This window comes from Cinclus cinclus, chromosome 5 (genome assembly GCF_963662255.1).
Source record: "Cinclus cinclus chromosome 5, bCinCin1.1, whole genome shotgun sequence".
NCBI classification, from domain to species: domain Eukaryota; kingdom Metazoa; phylum Chordata; class Aves; order Passeriformes; family Cinclidae; genus Cinclus; species Cinclus cinclus.
Genome location: NC_085050.1, coordinates 63,491,113 through 63,512,164, shown reverse-complemented (window position 1 = coordinate 63,512,164; position 21,052 = coordinate 63,491,113). Strand labels below are relative to the sequence as shown.

Sequence of the window (21,052 nt, the reverse complement as noted above, 5' to 3'; positions counted from 1 at the left end):
GATCAGATTACACCTTAGTCTTTTCAATGTTTTAGTAACCTAAACAAGTTCCTCAACTCTCTTTTTTTTTTTTTAAGCCAGGTATATCTCACTGGATAGTAATTAGCTGATGCCTTTTTAGCCTTTCTCTGGAAGCAAAGGGTACATACTAGCTCTTGGTGTGATGGGTAGGAACAGGAATCTGCTCATTCCCTCTTTGGGCACAGGGACTGAGTTCAGCTAAATTTAAATGAGGGTAAGAAGCCTCAAACATTACAATGTTCTCACAAGTGTAAGAAAATGTGCAGTCAAGGGGAAGGCTGTAGCTCGAAATTAAAGATGATGATATGTCAGGAAATCCAAATGATGAATGAGAGTGGCAGAAAAGGAAGATTTCTTATACATGTACTACACAATAGTTTCACTGAACAATAAGTGAAGTTCCTGAGTACCACAAGCAGAGGCATGTTCTGCCTCATTAACAGGTAGCCTAACAAGGAGGCTGGGTCATATACCAAAGTATTTCATCCCTTGACAAAAGAGAGAGGGAACAGTGATTCCCTTCCCACCCTCTGACCTCCCTGGTCTAAGGGACTTTAAATCTTGACTAAGCCTTGCCTGAAATCACAAGACTCTGGAGAGGTAGAAACTTGCTCTGGCACCTTCCTGGGACATTAGGAGCATCTCCAACAGAGGAGAAAAGCCAGGTGCTTTTCCCACTGCTGGAAGACTATACACACGTGGCAACATTCAGGCTGGGGAGAGGAGACAAGCTGAGAGGGAAGCAGGTCCAGAGCAGGGCACAGGAACAGCTCGGCAGATGCACAGCCCAAACAGTGCCCAGTGATTTTGGCATTAGGACTATGTTGAGAACCACAGTACAATTACAACACCACTAAATCCCAGGGCTGCAGAAACTAGTCTAACTGTTCTAGCATTAGAATTCAACTGTGGAGTTGGCTGTGCACTTTGGGAGGACTCCAACAATTCCTCTGCATTAAATTCCTTATAAACACATGCTACCTACTTGTACAAATTATAGTAGAGACTTCAGCTATTAAAAAGGCAAGTTACCAATGTTATCTCCCTATTTATCTCTGGATGATCCAGAGAACAGGATAGCAATATAATGCTGCTGGCTCCATTACTGGGTGTAGTTCCAGCTGACTGCAGATAATATCACGAAAGTAGGAAATACATAATAGGTACATAATAATCCAAACAGAAACTCCTGTGGTCACTCCACTGCAAACAGCTACCAGGACTTGTATTGCAGTTAAACACTGAGAAAGAACTTGTTGCTGGCAGCTATTCCAGTAAAAAGTCTGCAGTGGCTGCTGTAATTATAAGGACACTCTTATGAAATGTCCCTCACCAAACCAGAGGTGCCAAAGAAAGTAACAACTAGAAACTAATACTAAAACTAACTCTCTCAGGTGAGCTGAGGAAGGCCACTGTCAAAAGAGTTTCTATCAAAATACCATACACCAAAGTGCTACTGCAAGAGAGTACAAAACAGGGGAAAACTGACTGGAAAAAGAAAACAGCAGCAGTCTGAAGGGAAAAAATGCCCATACATCAAAGATAGCTCCTCAAATTATGGTTATAAAATACGGGGGGGGGGGGGGGGGGGGGTGACAAAAACAACACAGAGTTATGTCTCCCCTTCTATTTTGGTATCCAATATGATTTTAGATTCTTCCCCTGAAGATCCTGATAGTGAACATTTCAGATCCAGTGGCTGAAGTTGAATAAGACCATAACTACTTGAAAGCACAATTGTATAACAGAATGTGCCAGGTCGCCTTATCAATTCATAATAACTATAACAAATGGAAAAAGAGAATATGGAGACTGAATGCCAGATTCTGTCATGTCATGTACATAACAAGCACCAGGCCACTCCCCAGAGATGGTGGCTGGCTCTGAGAATGCACAGCATCCCAAGGGATGGAACTTATGGAAGAAAACTGAAACCAGGGTGCTGGACAAGAAAAGATGATTATCCAACCAGGGAGCATTCCTACAAAAAGAAACTAAGTTTATGAAGGGAACACAGGGGTCTAAAATGAGAGCAAAGATAAACCTAGAAGTGCCTGTTACCTGCTTCCTACATAAGCCAACCAGAGCTGTAGCCTGACACTCCATCATCTTTCTCCTGAAGAAAATAGAAGAAGCAGCTGGTTGCTTCTCCTTTCTGTGTCCCCTCCAATCTTTGGACAGTCTGTACGTTGCTGGGACCACAGACAGGAAGTTAGGGAGCCCTCCCTGCCCAAGTTATATTACTCTGAGAAGAATATTGTTTTAGAGGCCAATAACTCCTTTAAGAGATTGCAAGTTTGATAGCTTTAACTAGCTATTGTATGCTACTACTGCCCTCTTACTCTCATTTCCTGCTTCTTTCTTATCTAAATTTTAGACTTGGCAGTGTTGCTCTTCCTGAGATTTAGCTGAACATGGGCAAAGCCATAGTAATTCAGCTGTAGGACTTGGATTTTCAACAGATAATAAACATGCATACAGGACTTTTCCCACACACTCTTCCAGGAAATCTTAACTAAAGTGAACTATAACTGGAAGAAACCTGGTATTATGCAGTCTGGTGATTATAATACATGTGGTCTTTGATTTCTGGTAAGACCTAGTCTTTCATGGAAGTTCTAAATAAGCAATAAAAATATTGTGCAGTAATACACAGTCTGGTGATTATAATACATGTGGTCTTTTTCTGGTAAGACCTAGTCTTTCATGGAAGTTCTAAATAAGCAATAAAAATATTGTGCAGTAATACACAGTCGTGATTATAGTACATGTGGTCTTTGATTTCTGGTAAGACCTAGTCTTTCATGGAAGCTCTAAATAAGCAATTAAACATTAAGTGAATGAGAAAATTAATGAAGTTTTCTATAAACAACTAGAAGGATCTTAAAAGTGAACACCAAACAATATTTTACAATAATCACTTGTGTGATAGATTTGTTTAACCTGATAGGGGCCTACAATATATGTATGGTAAAAGCGACAGAAACACTTTCTATTAAAAGAGGGTTTTTAGGAAGCATATTCCTTTTCCTTTTCTTTTATGTATATTTTTTTTATTCTGTATTTAATCAAATGCAGTGTTAAAATTAACTTCTGCACTATTAAGCATCCAAACAGAGACTGTGATGCTAACTGGGAAAGCAAATTTATCAGATAAGAATTTTTAATTTGACGAGTTTTAAAAAATAAGTGACCGTAGAGTGCACATGGTAATTAATTACACACATTTCTCACTGTCTATACTGAATAATTAAAACATTCACAGAGAGCAAAAACAAAGCTTAGTTCTCTGTACTCTCATTTGGATCAAGATATGACAAATACTAATTTGGGCTACTTAACAGATGGTTTACCTCATCAATATCTCAGTGAGAAATAGAAAGTACAAATCAGAGCAGAACAACTCAGAGTAGGGCAAGTTTTTGATTGGAATTCCATGAATCTAATTCTTCTTTGGAGAACTCTGGCACACACAGCCTGAAGTCAAAGGAGTCCTTCAGCAAAAAGATCACAGGGAATCAAGGGTTGTTTCTTGTCACAAAGCTGAAACCTAAATGTTGCCTAACATTTTCTTTTTCAATTGAAAAACAACTTCTTTTCATATACAATAAAATCTTGTACAATGCAACTAGTATATTAGTATGCTTTCCTATTATGTAAAATTTACTGTCGAGTTCTCAGTTCTCTTTAAGTGCTCACCTTCTCTAAGTACTCACTGAAGAAAGAGCAGTTGCATCTCAAGGACTGACACCCCAAATAGTGGTGTCAAAATTTTGACACAATACAGATGTATATTTGCTCTACCTTCCCCTCATGCACTGATAGGAAAACTAAGCTTTATTTCAGAATTCTTACTTACTGCCTGCTACATTGACGTAGACTGAATCACTTCTCTAAATATTCCTTGCAAAGAGTGGCAAAGGTTTTCATTGTTTTCCCTTGATCACCCCTTCCTGCCAAATGATTGGTCCAAGAATATTATTACAGGTTCCAGGGGAAAGGTAATTATAATTAGGGCTACACAATGCTTTCCATTAAGAATCTACTTGTAACTGTTAGTTCATTTTGAATGGGAAAATTCAAACTTACAATGCCATTTGGAGAAGAAAAAAAAATACAGCTTTTTTCCCCCTATTTTTTGAGAAAATTACTAGTACCTCCATGCTGAAGAACAGGATTTGATATTCTGCACCAAGGTAATAAAGACACGAGACATACAACTATCAAAAGAGCCTGCTCCTGCAAGACTCAAATCTTTTCCTAACAAAGCCTTGTTAAAATTCAGCAGGTACATAATTTGAGGATTCAACATATGCCAGGTCAAGGAGCTGGCCAAGGCTTTTCCTTGCTGTTCTTGTCCCTGGCAGAGGATGACCACAGTAACACAAAGTCAAAACCATGAGGCAGGGGACTGGCTCTGATGTTCTCTGTGTGCTGGGACTGAGGCCAGTGCTCAAACTCTGAACAGGAGAAAAAAGAGGCAGCCACACATGTCACAGAGGAGAAAGGAGGGAAATAAATATTCAAGCAAAAGTGCAGTAAAAAAGAGGAAGATGAAAAAGATCACGTGAATCAGTTTTTGGGACTCTGACTGGGGTGTTGATTGATCAGAAAGGAGTCTGAAAACATCACTTAGGAAGAAATTGGAGAAATGAGATCCAGGAGAATGAAACTTCTGCAGTTAGCTAGAGAACATTCACTTGCAGAACATGAACTCAAAGATCTGACCCAAGTGAACCAGACAAAACTGGTTCATATAGTGTGGGGTTATATTACTAAACAGACTCCAATTATACTTAGTTTGTCCATGTAGAAGTCTGAATCTCAGGACCTTCCAGAGTGCAAATAAAGTGTGCATGGGCTACTTTTTTTTAATTTTTTCCCTTGGTTTAAGTCTTTAAAAGCTGAGACTTGCTTTAAAGATACATTATAAAATTCAATTCTGTGAAAGTCAGAAGTTATATTAGAAAAGATTAGATTTATCACAGCCTTTTCAACTACTGCTTGATACCTTGCCCACAATGATTGTTTATAATCCTCCTCCTCCTTCCAGAAGGGTGGTCAGAAAAAGACCTTAATTCTAAAAGGTTCCAGCAAGGTGTCAATGGCATTGACTCTCATTACATCTTGTGGCCATGTCTCTCTATTTTGTTTTCTTTTCCTCTGAACACTGTGGCTATTAAAAAAACCCTCAAAACAGTAATTTAGTTTTAGAAAACAAAATTGATGGTAGTTCAATGCAACAAAATTGGAACTTACTGCTACTTAATGCCCAGGCTTCTATTGTGCATCAAGTGATGCAAATCATCTACAGTTTCCACTTCAAAACAGAGATGCTAAGTTTCTAAAGAGCTATAAAATTATGTAAAAATCTATACTGGAAGTCAGGCTCTCCTTTTTTACATTTTGTTTGCACTATGCTTACAGTTTTAAAAGAAAAAAAAAAGGTGGTGAAGGTCAGATGGGCTGGAAAAAAGGTTAGAGGAGAACTTGTGGCTCCTCTTCTGTTCCATCCCTCAAGTGCTGCATATCTTGCCACAATCTCACAGGGGCGGGGTGAAAGCTGGGAGAAAGGCACAGAGAGATTTGCACATGGATCATCTCTGTCTCTGATCCTGTCCTTTGCTCCTGCTTCCTAGTCCATGTGCAATTACAGCTCTGGCCTTTGGTACAGGCTCTTCTCCGGCCAAGGTCTATCTCAGCAACCAGAACATCTCGAAGTCCCTGATTAAAGAGCTATTACAGCTATTCCTCCTCCTCAACTCACTCATCTTTAATAAAAGCTGTCCTCAGACAGCTCTTTAAAAAAGGAGATATTTTCTTCATAATTGGCTCATTGAAAGTCCAATACTCACTGCCCAGATCATTCATTCTTTGAACTTGTGCTTCAATGAGATTTTTGATAGGCAATTTATCTAAAATACACTGAAATATCCATAACTATTTCAAGTAGAAACAGTGTGGCCCACACCGAGTCAGATTTTGTATTCAATGTCAGAAATATGTGACAGGTGTTGTGCCCTGCTAAGAATGATGACAAGGCTGACAGTATGGAGGATTCACCACAGACAGCAGATTCCTTTGTTTGTTACTACTTTTGAGGCTTTATTGGAAGTATGCTCAATGACAGGAGATTCTGAGGTTGTTCATTATCCACAGCCTTCAAAAGGGATCCTGCTACTGAAACAATAGGTTCAGAAAATAAATAATTTTTTAAAAGGAATTTTTTTTATTTTTTAACAGCGCTGCTTCATTATGTGCTGCTCACCAAGGTTCATCTCCCTTAACAGTACCCAGCTCTGAAGACAAATAGAATCATGTGACAGATACTGCAATGAACTCAAGTAAATCAGTTTTGTGTCCCTACTGTCTCTTGGAACAGAATTACCACTGAATGATAGGAAACATTCATGTATTGGTGAAGAGAAAAGTAAGAATATTGATGCCTGTAAAAAAGGACTTAGAAGTGGCAGCCCCATTATAAACAGTATTTTAATATGATGTGAATTACAAGCACTTGATACAGAGGGGATAATATATCGATTTTCCTCATTCTACACTATGCATGTCACTAAGATCAATGGAAATCACAAACCTACATCAAGAAAATTATAATATGTGGAATTATTTATAGAATGGCTGCTTCAGGTACACACCAATTGCAGGATGATAATGGCCAGGCTGATGACTGAGGACAAAGCCATCTATTACATACTGTAAATGATATAGTGTGCATTCCCATCATTGCTTCATTCATCACATTTTTCCTAAGTGAAAGAAAGAACTAATAGAAAGATTCTTGTACAGCTTTTTTTTATAAAGAAGCAATAAACATTGTACAGTTTAACACTAAAAGAACGATTCCACTTACAAACTAAGTCATTAAAAAACAGTTAAGGGCAGTATTTTCCAAAACAGGGTTATGCAATGTACATCAAAGCAAATATGCTGAAACTTTGGGAATCCCTTCTGGATTGCTCAAAATCCTGGGGGCCCTAAAGAAGCTGCAAAGCAGCATCACACGGAAGTCCAGCATGTCCAAGCTTCTGGTGGCAAGAAAGCATAAACCTGTAAACCCATGGTTCCCTTTTCCAGCAGTCAGCAAAGCTGTGTCAGCACTGGCAGGAAAAGAAAAAGCCTTACAGCTACACAGGGACCTTTGCAATTTTCATATCTCAAAATGATGGCATTTCCAATAAACGCTGCTTTTGAATCACCATTTACTTCCACAGCTCACTTAGTTTCACAGTAGTTTCTATCTCCTACTGTTAAGTCTTAAAAGAAGCCTTTCAAAGATCAATCCAGTCTGTTAGGATTCTGGATGTTAAAATTGAATTTTTCATGTCTACTTGTTCTTTTGAAAGGCTTAAAAGCAATTTGTGGCAATCAGCACAAAAGGATTTGATTGACAAAGTTTTAACAAAGTGATCTAGAGAAGATTCATTGGGGAAGAAACTGCTAAAATTGCAAATTAAATGGCAAATAGTTTTTCTCTGTCTGCCCTTGAAACAAAATAGGTTCTTTTAGATGTGAAAATCATTCTAAAAGCTTCAAAAAGTACCTAATGAAAATTTGAGAAATGCATAGCACTAACTTTCAGATCTGCAAAAGTAATCAAATAAAAAGAAACTACAAAAGGACAAATACCAGAATGGCTACCAAACAAGTCTGTTGACCTCATTCACGCAAACCTCAAGAACACAGTTGCCAAACTTCCCTCCAAGTGAAATGCAGGACATTTATCTGAAACACCTGTGGAAAACAAGGGTTTTTGCCCTCTGCTTTGCCTATTTGCTCTTTCCTTCCCAGTTTGCTGTCTCAAAATGCCTTTCTCTGCAACGCTCCTGTCTCCATCTGCCTCAGGAACAGTATCCAGCTGGAGGGTCCTTGCCAGGCCGCCCAGGTAGCAGTGCTGTGTGCCTTCCAACACTGCTCCAGAGGCACTCCTGCTGGATGTCTGTAGCACCAAAGATACAAAACCCCCCCAACCAAAGACACATCTTGAACTGCCAGGCCAGCTCTCAATGGGAGTACCGTGAAGTACTATGCTGTCATTAGACATTTTTACCCTTCTGTTCTGAATTTCTGGGCTTTCATTGACCAACTCATAAGGGCAAAAGAGTAATTTGGGAAGGAACAAGAGTAATTTGGGTGGTTTAAAAAAATATGTGTATTTTTAAACCTCTGCTTATGTGAGCAGTTGAGCAGTGTTAGACTGACGGTAACCAGCACAGTTAGAAGATTTCTTTCTTTATTATCCTGATGGTGCAAATTATTTTGTCTGCTACAGCCACTACTTGAAAAGCCTTTGCTTCAATCCTCAGACAATCCTACCACCCAAGCCAAAGTTATCTCCTCCCATCCAACACATTTTTCACCTACTTTGGTTCAAGCCTGGAATTCATTTACAGGGTTAGAGCAGGATAAAGCTTTCTCTGTTTGAAACTGCAGCATAACTGATAGGTTTCACATTTTTATAATGGTGCTTCAACCTCATATGCCCATCTGCTTATTGAATTTTTAAGTATTATTCAGATTTTTTGTTGTCTTTACACCATTCTTTTGTGACTTCAAATTACTGTTACCTGCAAATATAACTAATGTGTTAATCTTCTCAACTTTCAAATCAGTCCCATGACATAAAACCACTCAGAATCATTTATATTTTGATTTACAAAAATCTACTAGATTTTTTTACTAACAAGTTAGGGGGTTTTGAAAATTTTATTCATATCTGAAAATTTTTCAATCCACTATTCTACTCACTGCTATTCTAACATTATGGTGATTTTATGTAATTAATTCATTTTCCCGTGTCTGGTAACTTACTGTAGCTTACACGCTTTTGTATTTATTGGAGACAATAGAAAAAAAAAAAAGCATTTGAAATGCCAACAAATGAAATTTAAACACTGAAAACTCAGAATTCATTAATGATAAAACATGTAGTTATGAAAGACTGCACAAAAGTCATTCACTCACTGAAATACTACAGAGACTGAGGGATTTAGGCAAGGTAACAATACATCCAAAATGATACAGCTCAGCTCAACACTCCACATCTCACTGCATTAGCAGCACCTTGTGAACCAAACCTCCCACTGAGCTATCTCGGCTCATTTACTCTTTATAAAATTAACTTTTTTCCTTAGAACAGATATCTTTGTCAAAGGACAAAAGAACACCATGTGGGTAAACCTACAGTATTAATCTAGACATTAAACATCTATTTTGGCAATAATAAATATGAAGGTCCAGAATTACCCATTACAGACTCTAAACACAATTTTGTATTTAGTACGATCTTTACAAATCCACCAAACAAACAATTTGTGTTTCACAAAAGATCAAGATATGATTCAGTTACTTCTTTGCAGGTTGACCAAAATGTTTTCTATTAGTTTCTCAGTGACCTTTGTTATATATTATTCTAGTGTTGTGGATACCTGTTTCAAAATTCCTATAGACAATATGATTAAAACTACATGATTAAGCTCATTAAAAGCAATGATGAAAGTTTCTGTAGACAATCAAGCATCTGGATTCATTTTATGATCAAAACTTGTTTGTTCAATAAGGTTTTTTATCCATCAAAGACTCAGGTAATGAGAAATCTTTACATCTTTTAATTACTCACTCCTGATAACATCAGCCTCAATTTCTGCATAGGTGCAATTTAGAATAAAACATGTTTTAATTAACTTTTTTCAAAGCACTGTAAAGATTTTATCAGATATTAGTGGCAAACACAACCAGTCCAAACTTACTTGCATGTTTCTTTTTAGCAACACAGACTAGTAAGAATTGCCACCTGTAACAAATGCTTCTTTTGCTTTCTCAGTATTTGTGCAAATGTTGTACAAATTATTTATTGACTGTGCAAATGTTTTTTAAAATACCCTAAAAACTGAAACATAACTTCTTTAAAGCAACTGCTGTTCAGATTCTACAGTCAATGAGCTGACCCTTGCGAGGTTTCACTTATCTATCTCAGAAACTATTAATTAGTGATAAAACACAGAGCTGTGAAGACCCTGCACTCCAGAGGTGACTTACCAGCCACGGCTGGGCTCTACTGAGCATTTAGAACCAGCTTTAGACCCCTGTGCTGGCGATCCTGGCCTCAACTCAAGGTGCATGGACCCCCACCTACCTCCTCATGCAATCCAGCGCCCGAATGAAGAAGTCTTTGTGCAGCTGGTGCTCGTCCCTCAGGATGGAGCACTGCTCCAGTGTCACCGACATGGATGTCCTGTCTTTGGCACTCTTGCAGCAGGTGAAGCGCACTCCGTTCAGCTTCCGGCAGATCTGCAACACAGGCAGCCCCTGCAGGTTGGCACTTCTCCCACCAGGCAGGCTCTGCTGTGCGGCCCTGCAACCCTGCAAGCGCACAAAGCGCATCCCGAGAGCTACAGCGTTTCTCAGGAAGGAAGCGCCTGTTAAAAGTTACTACTGGTACATTCAATTCCTGAACTTGAAATAGGATTTTTATAACTATAAAAGAAATTTTTTATAGCTATAAAAGAAACAGTTCCTTCACTGTTTCCTCACTTAATCTAGCAACCATCCTGTTCAATGAAAGCTCAATTGTCTGAATACCTAATGAATAAAGAAAAACCTGGGTAAGTCTTAACTCACAAACATAAATGCAGCAGAATAACTTCTTGTGAAGGTATGGAGTCAGACACATCTGAACTGAAATAGCTTTTACTTTCAACAGGTAAACTGTCCTATGTGACTCATAATTAATGAAGTTTAACACAAATGATTGCCATGGACTATCTATTTCCACTTACACTTTGAAGAAGTTATAAGGCATAAGGGAAACACCCTATTTTTGAGGGTGATTTCTCCCCTTAAGAATCAATCTGTGGTTGTACCAGTCCATCAATTCATACTTTGGTTTCAAACAATATTTTACTAGAAAAAGGAAAATTTGAAGAACTGCCATGCCCAAGTGTGGGTCTACCTTTCCCCAGATGGAATTTGCCCTGAGAAAAGATAATATTTTGCTTACAACTCTCCCTGGTGAATCATAGGGATAACCACATGAAACCCTAAAATGTTTGTGAGAATAAGGCAAGGCAATAAATGAGAGCAGCAATCACAAAAAGGAACTTCCCACATTGGCTACCACGGAAGAGCTCACAGAATGAAACTGGAATATGATCTCCACAATGTCAGTTGAACAAATAAGCATTTGTTCATCTGTAAATTGCATTCTCAGAAATTCTATTAAAATCAATGGCCCAGAAAATACTTAGAGCCTTTAAGTTCTTTGTGATACCATGGTGAAGGCTATCTCAAAAGTTTAATTTAGGGAATCAATTAAGGGAATCTTACTTAGGACCCAAAGAGGTACAGGATAGTGAAGAAGAACCTATGAGTGTTTCTTCCATCCTATAAATAAATAAAATTTTAAAAGTTAAATCTGTTTAAAAATTTGAACAGTTGCACTGGGATTTAAATAAAGTACTATATGATGATTTTCTTTAATAATGGTGTGAAAGAAGTTAACTGCTTAATTGAAGAGATTAATTCCCTTTACACTTGTATCTGTGGAAGTTTATGAGTCATGGGGGCTATTCAACATGAATGAGTCCTAAAAAAATTAAAATTATTAAAAATTCATAGAAAAATAAAGTAAAAAATCCCAGGTTATTATTCTGTATGAGTGATGGGCTCTGATGTAGGGAAGACATAGGAAGAGAAGAAATAGACTTAACTTCTCTTAGATTTATTCTTAGAGTCCAGTTATATCAGAAATTACATGCAGGTACAGATACATACATGGAATCTTATACACTTAGTGCAATAAAAAAGTGAAATTGCACAGCTATTGCACTGAAAAAGTTTTAGTCTTGCATCTTTTTCAAGAAATAAATGAAACATAGTTTAACAGTGTGTAGATCATTGGAACCAGAAACACACATTTCAGAATGTTAAAGTAAGGGAACCTAAAGAGCAATAGAATTCAGAGAACGAGAAACCTGAAACACTTTGTATGTCCAAAGAATGCTCTTTACCCATGAAATTATTTTCAGGGAACCCTGAATAGATGGTAGAATACAACTTTCTATACTCAAAGATTTAGCACATTCTTTGTAACTCATTTTATACTGTAACTTTTACTTATTTAAGAGCAGTGTTTCATCCTGTAATTGCAGGATTGGTACTGCAAGAAAAACTTATATTTTTACTTACAAAGGATTTATATTGTAATAGCATGTGATAATATTTATTAACCACAAGGCAAAATGTTATTAGCAATATGAAAGTTACGGCAGTGTTATTAATACCAACATATAGTTAAGACTGCCTTTTCTCTGGTGTTAATAAAAAGTCACAGAAAATGTTATTAATAATTTTGTATCAAATATTTATTTGCCATGAAGGGTATATACATTTGAAAGTCTTCCAAAACCCAAAGCCTTGCTTCACTTTCAGTAGATACCAAAAAGTCCCTGCTGGTATAAGGGGGCAGAGATACCAAGGGTACTTTTCTAAATATAAGACAAGTACCTGGCTGAATTTCACATTCCTGAAAAGCTTGAGCTCTTTACAAACATCTAAACTTATTTTCCTGGCTTTTATTTTAAATATACAAACTCCACAGGACTGGGAAACAGAAAGGAATTATGAGGGAAAAACAAAGTAAGTATTAATCGTTCTCACATAAACAAATTTCTTTGTGTTCTCCCTGTGTCTTTTGCATGTCTTTTGTAACAGTTACTTGTGAAATTAATTCAATTACAGAAAATCAAAAGTTGTATGCAGCAATAGCAAAACAAAAAGGCCAAAGCAAGCAATCATATCCCACAGGACACTACAAAAAGAAATTATATTGAGTAATTTTATGTTATCAAAGAGTAGATATTAAATGAGTCGCTCAAATTCTAGCATGTTCTACCAGTCTAAAAAGTGAGAAAAATAAATTGTCTGCAATTTAGTGGAGGAAGAAGAGATAAGTTTCTGAGTGGAATGAGTAACTATGAGAATGAATATGTTAGAAAAGCATTTGAGCACATCTGCCTCCTTTAACCAGTGAGCTCTCCAATCATATCCTTAAAATCCATTGCACTTACAATATCAGCAGGCTTATGAAAAATTAGCTCATCAATTTCTTTGAAACGAGAGCTTACCGTTGCAGCCAGCCACATGATTTCTACATTTTTTCTCTTTTTGGCCTGGATATTTTGATGAAGACTTTCTAGCAATCCCTTTAAATCATTTTGTTCTTGAAAATGTGGTAAACCTAGAAGAAAGGATGATAAAGTTGCTCATTATGATAAGGTAGGTGATATGGTTGTCCTGACTGAAAAATGCTCATGGTGAAGAACATGTCTATTATTTACAGCCTTGTTTGGGAACACAGGATGGAAATTACCAGCTAAATATTCAAGGAATAAGCAAACCTTATGTCTTATTGAGTATATTGGGTTGTCCTCGCTAAGATCTTTAGGTGGAAATTTAAAGTACCAGTGGAAATTTAAAGTATCATTTATTTTGTAAATGGATGGTGAAAAACAAAAATCAAATCTCAGCTGTAGTTCTGTTCATCAGCTATGACAGACATTCAATGAAAATCCGAAAAAAATCTGAGTGCATTACAACCTACTTTGATGGGATGATTTTTTTATTTTAAAGTAAAAAATGTTGGTTTTGTTTCCAAAGGGAAACATCTATTTTTTGTTTTGAAATGTGACTTAGTTTTTTATATAATGTAACATAACAGTTAAGCAGCACTAAGTATCCCCTCTAAAAATTAACAGAGTGTATTTCTTAGTCTGAAATTAAATGGGGATTTATTTTGAAGTAGAAAATAATTTCAGGTTTACACAAAATCCAAAATTTACCTGATTGTTCTGGGTATGGCATCTAAGCTGAAGTTTATCCTACATCTCTAGCAAAAATTCAAGAGTAGGCAATTTATTTTTCTGTTTCATATGTATATATAGGAGGGATTTTTCTAATGCTACATTCATCTTCACTAGTTTTGAAAATCAATAAAAACAAGCAAAATCTGTTTTCTGAAATTACTTCTTCTCATGGTGATTAATTACAGTTTTCACCAAATAAAGGGCTCAGAATCAAGTGAGATAAAGTGAAACTAAATCGATCAAGGGATACAGTTTCTTCAAGCAGAGAAAGTAAATTGTCCATCCAGTGACGACGGGGGGGGGGAAAAACCACAACCCAGGTCCCAAAACCAAGCCCAAAGACTTATACTCAACTGAAAGAATAAAAATGAGAGAAGTATTAACGAAGGTCAAATCCCTTCTCTTAACGTGGTTGAAGTTGGAATGATCCCTCTCATCAACAGGCTTTTACCTTTTACATCTAATAAATTCTGTAGTTTCCTTTATCCATGATTCACAGTAAAGGGTAACTTAAATATACTTAAAAAAACTAAATTGCTTCACTCATACTGTGCTGTCTGAAAAAACTCACAAACAAACAAACAACAACAACAAAAAAGTACACCCAGACTAGTTTTGCAATAATCTTAATGTGGATTGTTTTAACTGTGTACTACAAGTTCTGATTGTACACTTAGATAATGCAGAGCACATAAAATCACATTATATTCTGCTATTACACTTATGGCTGCATCTGTTTCTTTAAAACACAGAGCACACAATGACAAAAGATACTTGGAGATTATGCAAATATATCTCTAAACATTTCATTGTTTCCAGGCGGCTTTCCTTTGGTTCACAGCAGAAAATGCAACATCTCCAAGGGGTGCTTCACCAGAGGTACAGCAGGAGTCTCCTAATTTATACTACTGTCAAATAAGGTGCACCTTGGCTGGAAATGATCAATTGCTTAAATTTCTTGGGTCCCCCACAGTATTAAACCATCAAACCATTATCATTATTGATTATAAGGGTGAGGAGCCTGGAAGTACCAAACAGCCTTGTTGTTTTCAGTTAATAATATACTACTAAACAACCATCTTATATTTTTGGACCCTTACTATCCTTCGCATTTCTATAAAAGCAGTACCATTTTGGTGCCTCAACCAGAGCTATATTTGGTCACCATTTTTGGTAGGAATCTTTCTGGGAACACACTCTTATTTTCAGTTTCTGCTGAAGGAATTGAAGAGGTTAACAAATGGGTAAATGATGAAGTGTGTGTTCATCTTAAAGAAGATAGAAAGTCAGTGTATGCTTAGTTACAAGCATGAATATTATTGGCAAGGGGAAATACAGACACAAGAGGAAAACTAGTAGCAAAGGTGGCAATACCTTTCTGGGAGTGGAAAACTGAGTTCTTTGAAAGGGAATATATGAAGGAAGCAGCAAGCAAAGGAGGCTGCCATGGGTGGATGCAACAGCCTGGCAAACAGGACCATGAGTCCTCAAATTCTGTCAGGCTTTATGAGCACTGTGTGGTGCTAACAGCTTTGGGAACATGGTCCTGCGTTTATTTTCTAGCACAGATTTGGCACTACAGGAAATTATTTGGAAAGATGGGACAAAAATATCAAAGAGCCATCAATACTGAATGCCTCTCACTTGGCACCAGCACCAGAGCTGCTGCCAGCTTTGTCTTCCACAGGTGGGGGAACAGGGGAGGGATTAAAGTCCTCCCATAAATGAAGTTTGAGAGTTTCACTTTTTTCCCAGGGGGCTGGTTTAAAAGGTACATTTCTCCAAGGCAAAAGAGTTATTCTATATACTGGCAGGGAGCTACTGAGAAGGGCAGTGGAACCAAGAGGTGCTTTGTGTCTCATAAAAATTTGTGTAGAGACTCAGTCCTTAAAAGTAGAGAAAAAAAGCAAGAAGGTTATTATAACCAGAAAAGACATGATGAACTAGACAAGATTAGCTCTCAAAAGTCTGCATAGTCTGGAAGAAGTCCAGGAACTGTGTGGCTCACTAATAATCCTGCAGGACAGCAGTACAAATTGAAATTCCGTTAATGAAAAGTAGCTGATACTATCTGCATGCAGATTTTTGCTTTTATAAAATCCAATCCATTTATGAGGCAGAAAATCCTTAGTCCTAACCTGGATGAGGTTTGTTTTTCGAGGATATTTTCTTGGCAAAATTCCCCATACAACTCGTTGTATGAGTTTCTCTATAGACATCCTAGAAATACTAGGTCTGTGGGTGGATAGATGGGCATCCTGCCCACCATTTAGGAAGAAAGCTTTTGTTTCTGTCAAAATTATTAAAAAACTAAAATCATCCCGATATAAGAGATACACATGTATTCATACATGTGTTGTGATTTGATGTAACAAAGCTTTACACAGGGTTTTAAAATCAGGCTGATAAATCTGCAACATTTGGTTCTATACTTTGGGCATTAAAACAACATTAACAGGATTAGATTGATGCAAGAATCTTTTCAGCCCTTGTTTTTGGCAATCAGAGTAACAGCATAGTAATGTTTATGTTTGTGATATGGAATTTCTGTAAAAGTGGAATACAAGGACTATTCTAATGAAACCTTGTTATTCACATCATGATGATGTGGCTCATTGCTTGTATTTGCATTTGCAAATTTCTCAGTGGTTCACCAAACCTCAGCACATTTTCAGAATAAGAACAGAGGGAATGACTGAAGCTGATGAAATTTCCTACCAAGTGTTTCTCTACAAATACAATAGTTACAGACTGTCCTCTACTTGAAATATTAAGAAACTTATAATTTTAATAACTTAAAATAGCTGTTCAGTTCATCATTCCTCTGTTTGATTCTCTCTGCAGTTTCTGCTATGACACTGGGCCTGAAATCACTCTTGAGATCAGCAGGGCTGTGTACAGATACTGTCTTATAACCTTTTATCCATCAAAGCTTTTCAAAGCTATCTGGACATTGCAATATTTTGTACTCACAATCAGGAGGCATTTTTTCCGTAAATAACTTGTAATATTCTTTGAGAAGTTCTAAGTTTTCCTGGTTAATGTTTTCCTGCAAAGTGGTATCTCCAAACCTATGAAAACACACAATTATGAAAAAAACCCCCAAAACCCAGAAACCAAAACAAAGATAGATTATCTTTCATAATTATTTCTTTACATAAAGAAATAACTTTGATTTTATATTATGTTTTATATTGCTGAACGTATTAGATTTCATCAAACATGCAGCAGCTAAGTTCTTGTGTGCTTTGGAACTAATTTTTTGAAACTATATAATCCCTGATGGTTAATTCTTCTGAAAATTTATTAACAAAGCAATCCATTTACAAACATGCAATAGGGCACTTATTGTTTTTGACCTCACAAATCCTGAATGAAAAGAAAGGCACTTTGGGGGAATTCCAAATAAGACCATAGGCAGAGAACACCAACTCCGTCTCTTAGTGCTGTTGTTGCTTAAGCATATTAATTTCTATAAGAGCTGGACAATATGGAAGTGACATAAGATGGAAGAGAAGCTTATCTACAAACTAATTATAGCTATATAAACAAATATGTTTCTCTCTCAGATCAAGATTTCTACAACAGCCACACTTCACATGCCAAGAAAATAAATCGCATGGTACTATAGGAGATATGATTGCAAAGACAGGAATATCCCCATGGCAGTTAGGGCCAAGTTTTTGCAATTCATCTTTAGAAATGCTTTGAAATGGAAATTCAAGAGTACAGAAAAAGGGGCACGAGCAGGTAAGTGAAAAACTCGGGTAGAGAGAAGGGGACACAGGTCAGACGATACCAAATTCTACAGCTATATTGTGTACAAGGGAAGCAAATATTTCAATGGGCCAAAGGGAAAGGGAATACTTGGCTACTTCCTCAGTAGCCATTGCTGCACTGTCACAGAAGAGCTGCTTCTGCATTGAATTGATTTGGTAGATATTAGTACATATCCATAGTTACAGATATGCGGGTATTATGTTTTCTCTCACGGCTTTCTTTGTGCATAATGTAGAATGTCCACTGGGAACAATTTCCTGCCAACTTCACCTGCAAACCAGGCATCTTTTCAACCAACTCCTCTACAAGCCCCCAGGTAATCAGGCTATTTCTAAACCTTGTCAAATTTTTGTTCAGAACATCTGTAACACTCAGTCCTTCCCGACAGTCTCACACATGTAAGCTCTCACCAGCTTGCTTCTTGGTTACCACATCATGCCTTATCTCTCGTTTTGGAAAATGAGATGCGTCCCACTCAAAACTCTCATGACTAATTTTGCTGGTTTTGCATATTATGATTTTCGCCATGTCACTCCTCTTAGTGCTTTCTTCTTTATGGCATCAAGACTAACCTCTTTTCATTTTCAAGAAGTTCCCAAGTTCTCTAAACAACCATCCAACTCTTTCACCAGTAATATGCCAGTTTTTACTGTCTTTTTATTCAGTCTATGCCTCCCATTTCAATCTCCTGCCTAAATTTTCCTCACATATCACCACTCAACTTTGGAAAAGTCTCCGATAAACATTCACAAAGCTACTTGATGACATTCTTTAGTATCTTCTTTAAAAGACTGATTTTACTTGGCTGTGTACAAAGAGCAGGGGGTGAAACTCCTGTGGTGCTTAAATTCTTGCCTATTGTCCAGGTTAAAGATTTTCACTTCTCCCTCTATTACTCCAGCTACACTTTTGTTATAATAAGCTTTTGGTTTAGTGAATGGAATCTAAAGATAAGTATTATGTATTTTGGATGTTCTGGTCATGAAAGCAGCTAAAAGAAAAAGAAGTTTAAAAAAAGTAGCTGGCTGTGTTGACATCCTGATTTCTACCTTGCAGTTTTGTGTGCTGCACAAATGTATTTTAACATGACCGACAGATAATCTTCTCTTGGAAGAGAAAATTAATACGTTGGTGAAACTTTGACTATTATTATACTAATTAATTAGTTTCCAGCAATCTCTTGCAAAGGAGCACTAATAACACGTCAGAACTTTATCAGCCTTCCTGTTTCTACAAACAACCTACTAATGCATTCCCTATTATTAATACCAGACCACAACCCCGGAAAAAAGCCCTAAAAAACAGAGAAAATTTCTCTAGCTTATGACTTGTCCAGATTCTTCAACCCCACCTTTAAGACTAAGAATTTTGAATTTTCAGTCTTGTTTGAGAATTTCATGTGCTGCATACAAACAAAATTCTGCATCTGTGAAATATAAATTTATTTTGCATTTGTATCCAAGAGAAATATAGCACCAACTCTGTGGAACAAAGCACTGCTTGTGGTCCTATCTTCATCTGGACTTTTTCATTATTCTGTATTGCTTCATAGCTTGTGTTTATTTCCTTTAATACCTTTTAAAATACACACTGAGTCAACGTGAGATGGTCCAAGAGCAAATAACAAAGAAGATTTATTTCTAATCCTGAGAGAGATCCTGTACCAGCATGGAGTACTTGGACAGAAAATGAAACATGACTTTTTCTTACCTCTCTGCCAGTGTTTGCTGTTCATTGATTCCAACATTAAAGAGCACTGGATACATGCGAAGCAGCTTTCCTTCTTTAATCTCTTGTGGCAGCAGCTCAAACATCTTGGCTGGAAGCTGGACCTCTATAATGTAATGTTCACTAGGAAAAATACAAACAAGAATAAGGATGGGGTTCTTGACTGGTTTCCTTAAAATAATCTTCCGAAATTATAAAGAATGTATAGAGCTGAAAATCCCTCCCTTTTTTCCCTTAATAGAACCATAAAAAGGGCTGATTCAGCTTGCTTTTTTCAAGAGCATAACCAAGCTGTAAGAAAAAGGCAGGTATAACTATATACAACTACAAAATAACTTCTTTACTGAAGTGAAAAGAGGACTAAGGATGAAAGCAACAAAAAAGTCCTCTGCTACCAAAATGTCAATAAGAATACCTCAACTCTTAAAATGCATCTTGCTGAATTACAAAAACAACTTAATTCCAAAGTCACAACTTGATCTGGGATACACTCTAAAAGTAATACAAGCAAAAACCTTCCACAAAAAGCCAAAGTAAAACGGCCATTTTCTTCAGTGGTTGGATTTTCTCCCTGGAGGTAGAAAGCATCACCAATAACAAAATTGTCTCTGTGAAGACAATAACTGAAGGCTCATTACACAAACATAAAGCCTGTTTTAGGAGGAGGGATATGATATATAGCAGTTCTGGGCTTATATTTGTGTTTGGTCTGACTTCATGAAAAATGTGATACTTTGGCTGCCAGGTCAAATTCTGATCACATGGAAGCCCCAGGTTGGATTTCACCTGCCTTTGAGAACTGATGCCTGACCACACAACAGAAACAATGAGATGATGTTATCTTAGCTTGTATTTCCTTTCTTTTCATTGTTAGAGCAATCAACCCAAATGAAAAAGAACAGACTAGAAGCAAACCCACTTGTTTCCAGGATCTGGTATTTAAATCAGAGAGGGCTGACTGACAATGGAGGCTGAAATTTTTCACTCCTGCAGACAGCCTTTGGAATACCACACCAGCAACAAGGGGTATTACAGCAAGAGGAGGGGAGGAAGATCTATCCTGCCTACAGAAGTCAGGCCAAGGAAGTCACACAAGTTTTGTATGTAAATTTAAGAGGGATAATTGCTTGCACCTATTCAAATAATCATGAAGTCCCTACAACTCTTCAATCACATACTTGCTAAATAATAAAAATGCCATCTGGATTACCCACGTGGAGAATTTGGGTGAGAAAAGACAGAAAACCTTGAAGAAAAAGGTCAGTTTCTGCAGTAGCTCTGATACCTTTGGCAAGCTTGGGACGACTGGCACCAGCTTAAGCGTTTGGAAAAACAGGTTCCACTTGGAAGAGCCAGGGGTCATATTTAAACTTTGTCCTGCTCATGTATCTGAGAACAAAGTCAAATTGATCCAGTGCAGACCTGTGACTGCAATGCAATTGCACTTAGCAAGGGCAGCAGCACCTGCTTAGTTCAGGCCAGAACTGGCATGCAACCTTTGAGCAAATGCCAGATGTTCCCCACTGAGAGGAACTATGAGTCCTGAATGGAAAACATGTCTCAGGAAGGGGAGAGAAAAAACAAAATAGTTCTGCTTCCCAGGTAAGTTTATGTTCTGTTAAATTAATTCACCCATGTGAAAG

At 37.2% G+C, this 21,052-nt stretch overlaps 1 protein-coding gene across 1 annotated transcript in view; it reads right to left on the bottom strand.

Moving 5' to 3' along the window:
- The window catches only part of INPP4B (inositol polyphosphate-4-phosphatase type II B), a 252,322-nt gene that overhangs the window by 16,157 nt on the left and 215,113 nt on the right, over positions 1–21,052 (bottom strand). Inside the window, 4 exon segments of the mRNA XM_062493100.1 lie at positions 10,175–10,329; positions 13,164–13,276; positions 16,875–16,972; positions 19,392–19,532. Coding sequence (XP_062349084.1) covers positions 10,175–10,329; positions 13,164–13,276; positions 16,875–16,972; positions 19,392–19,532 — 507 coding nt within the window.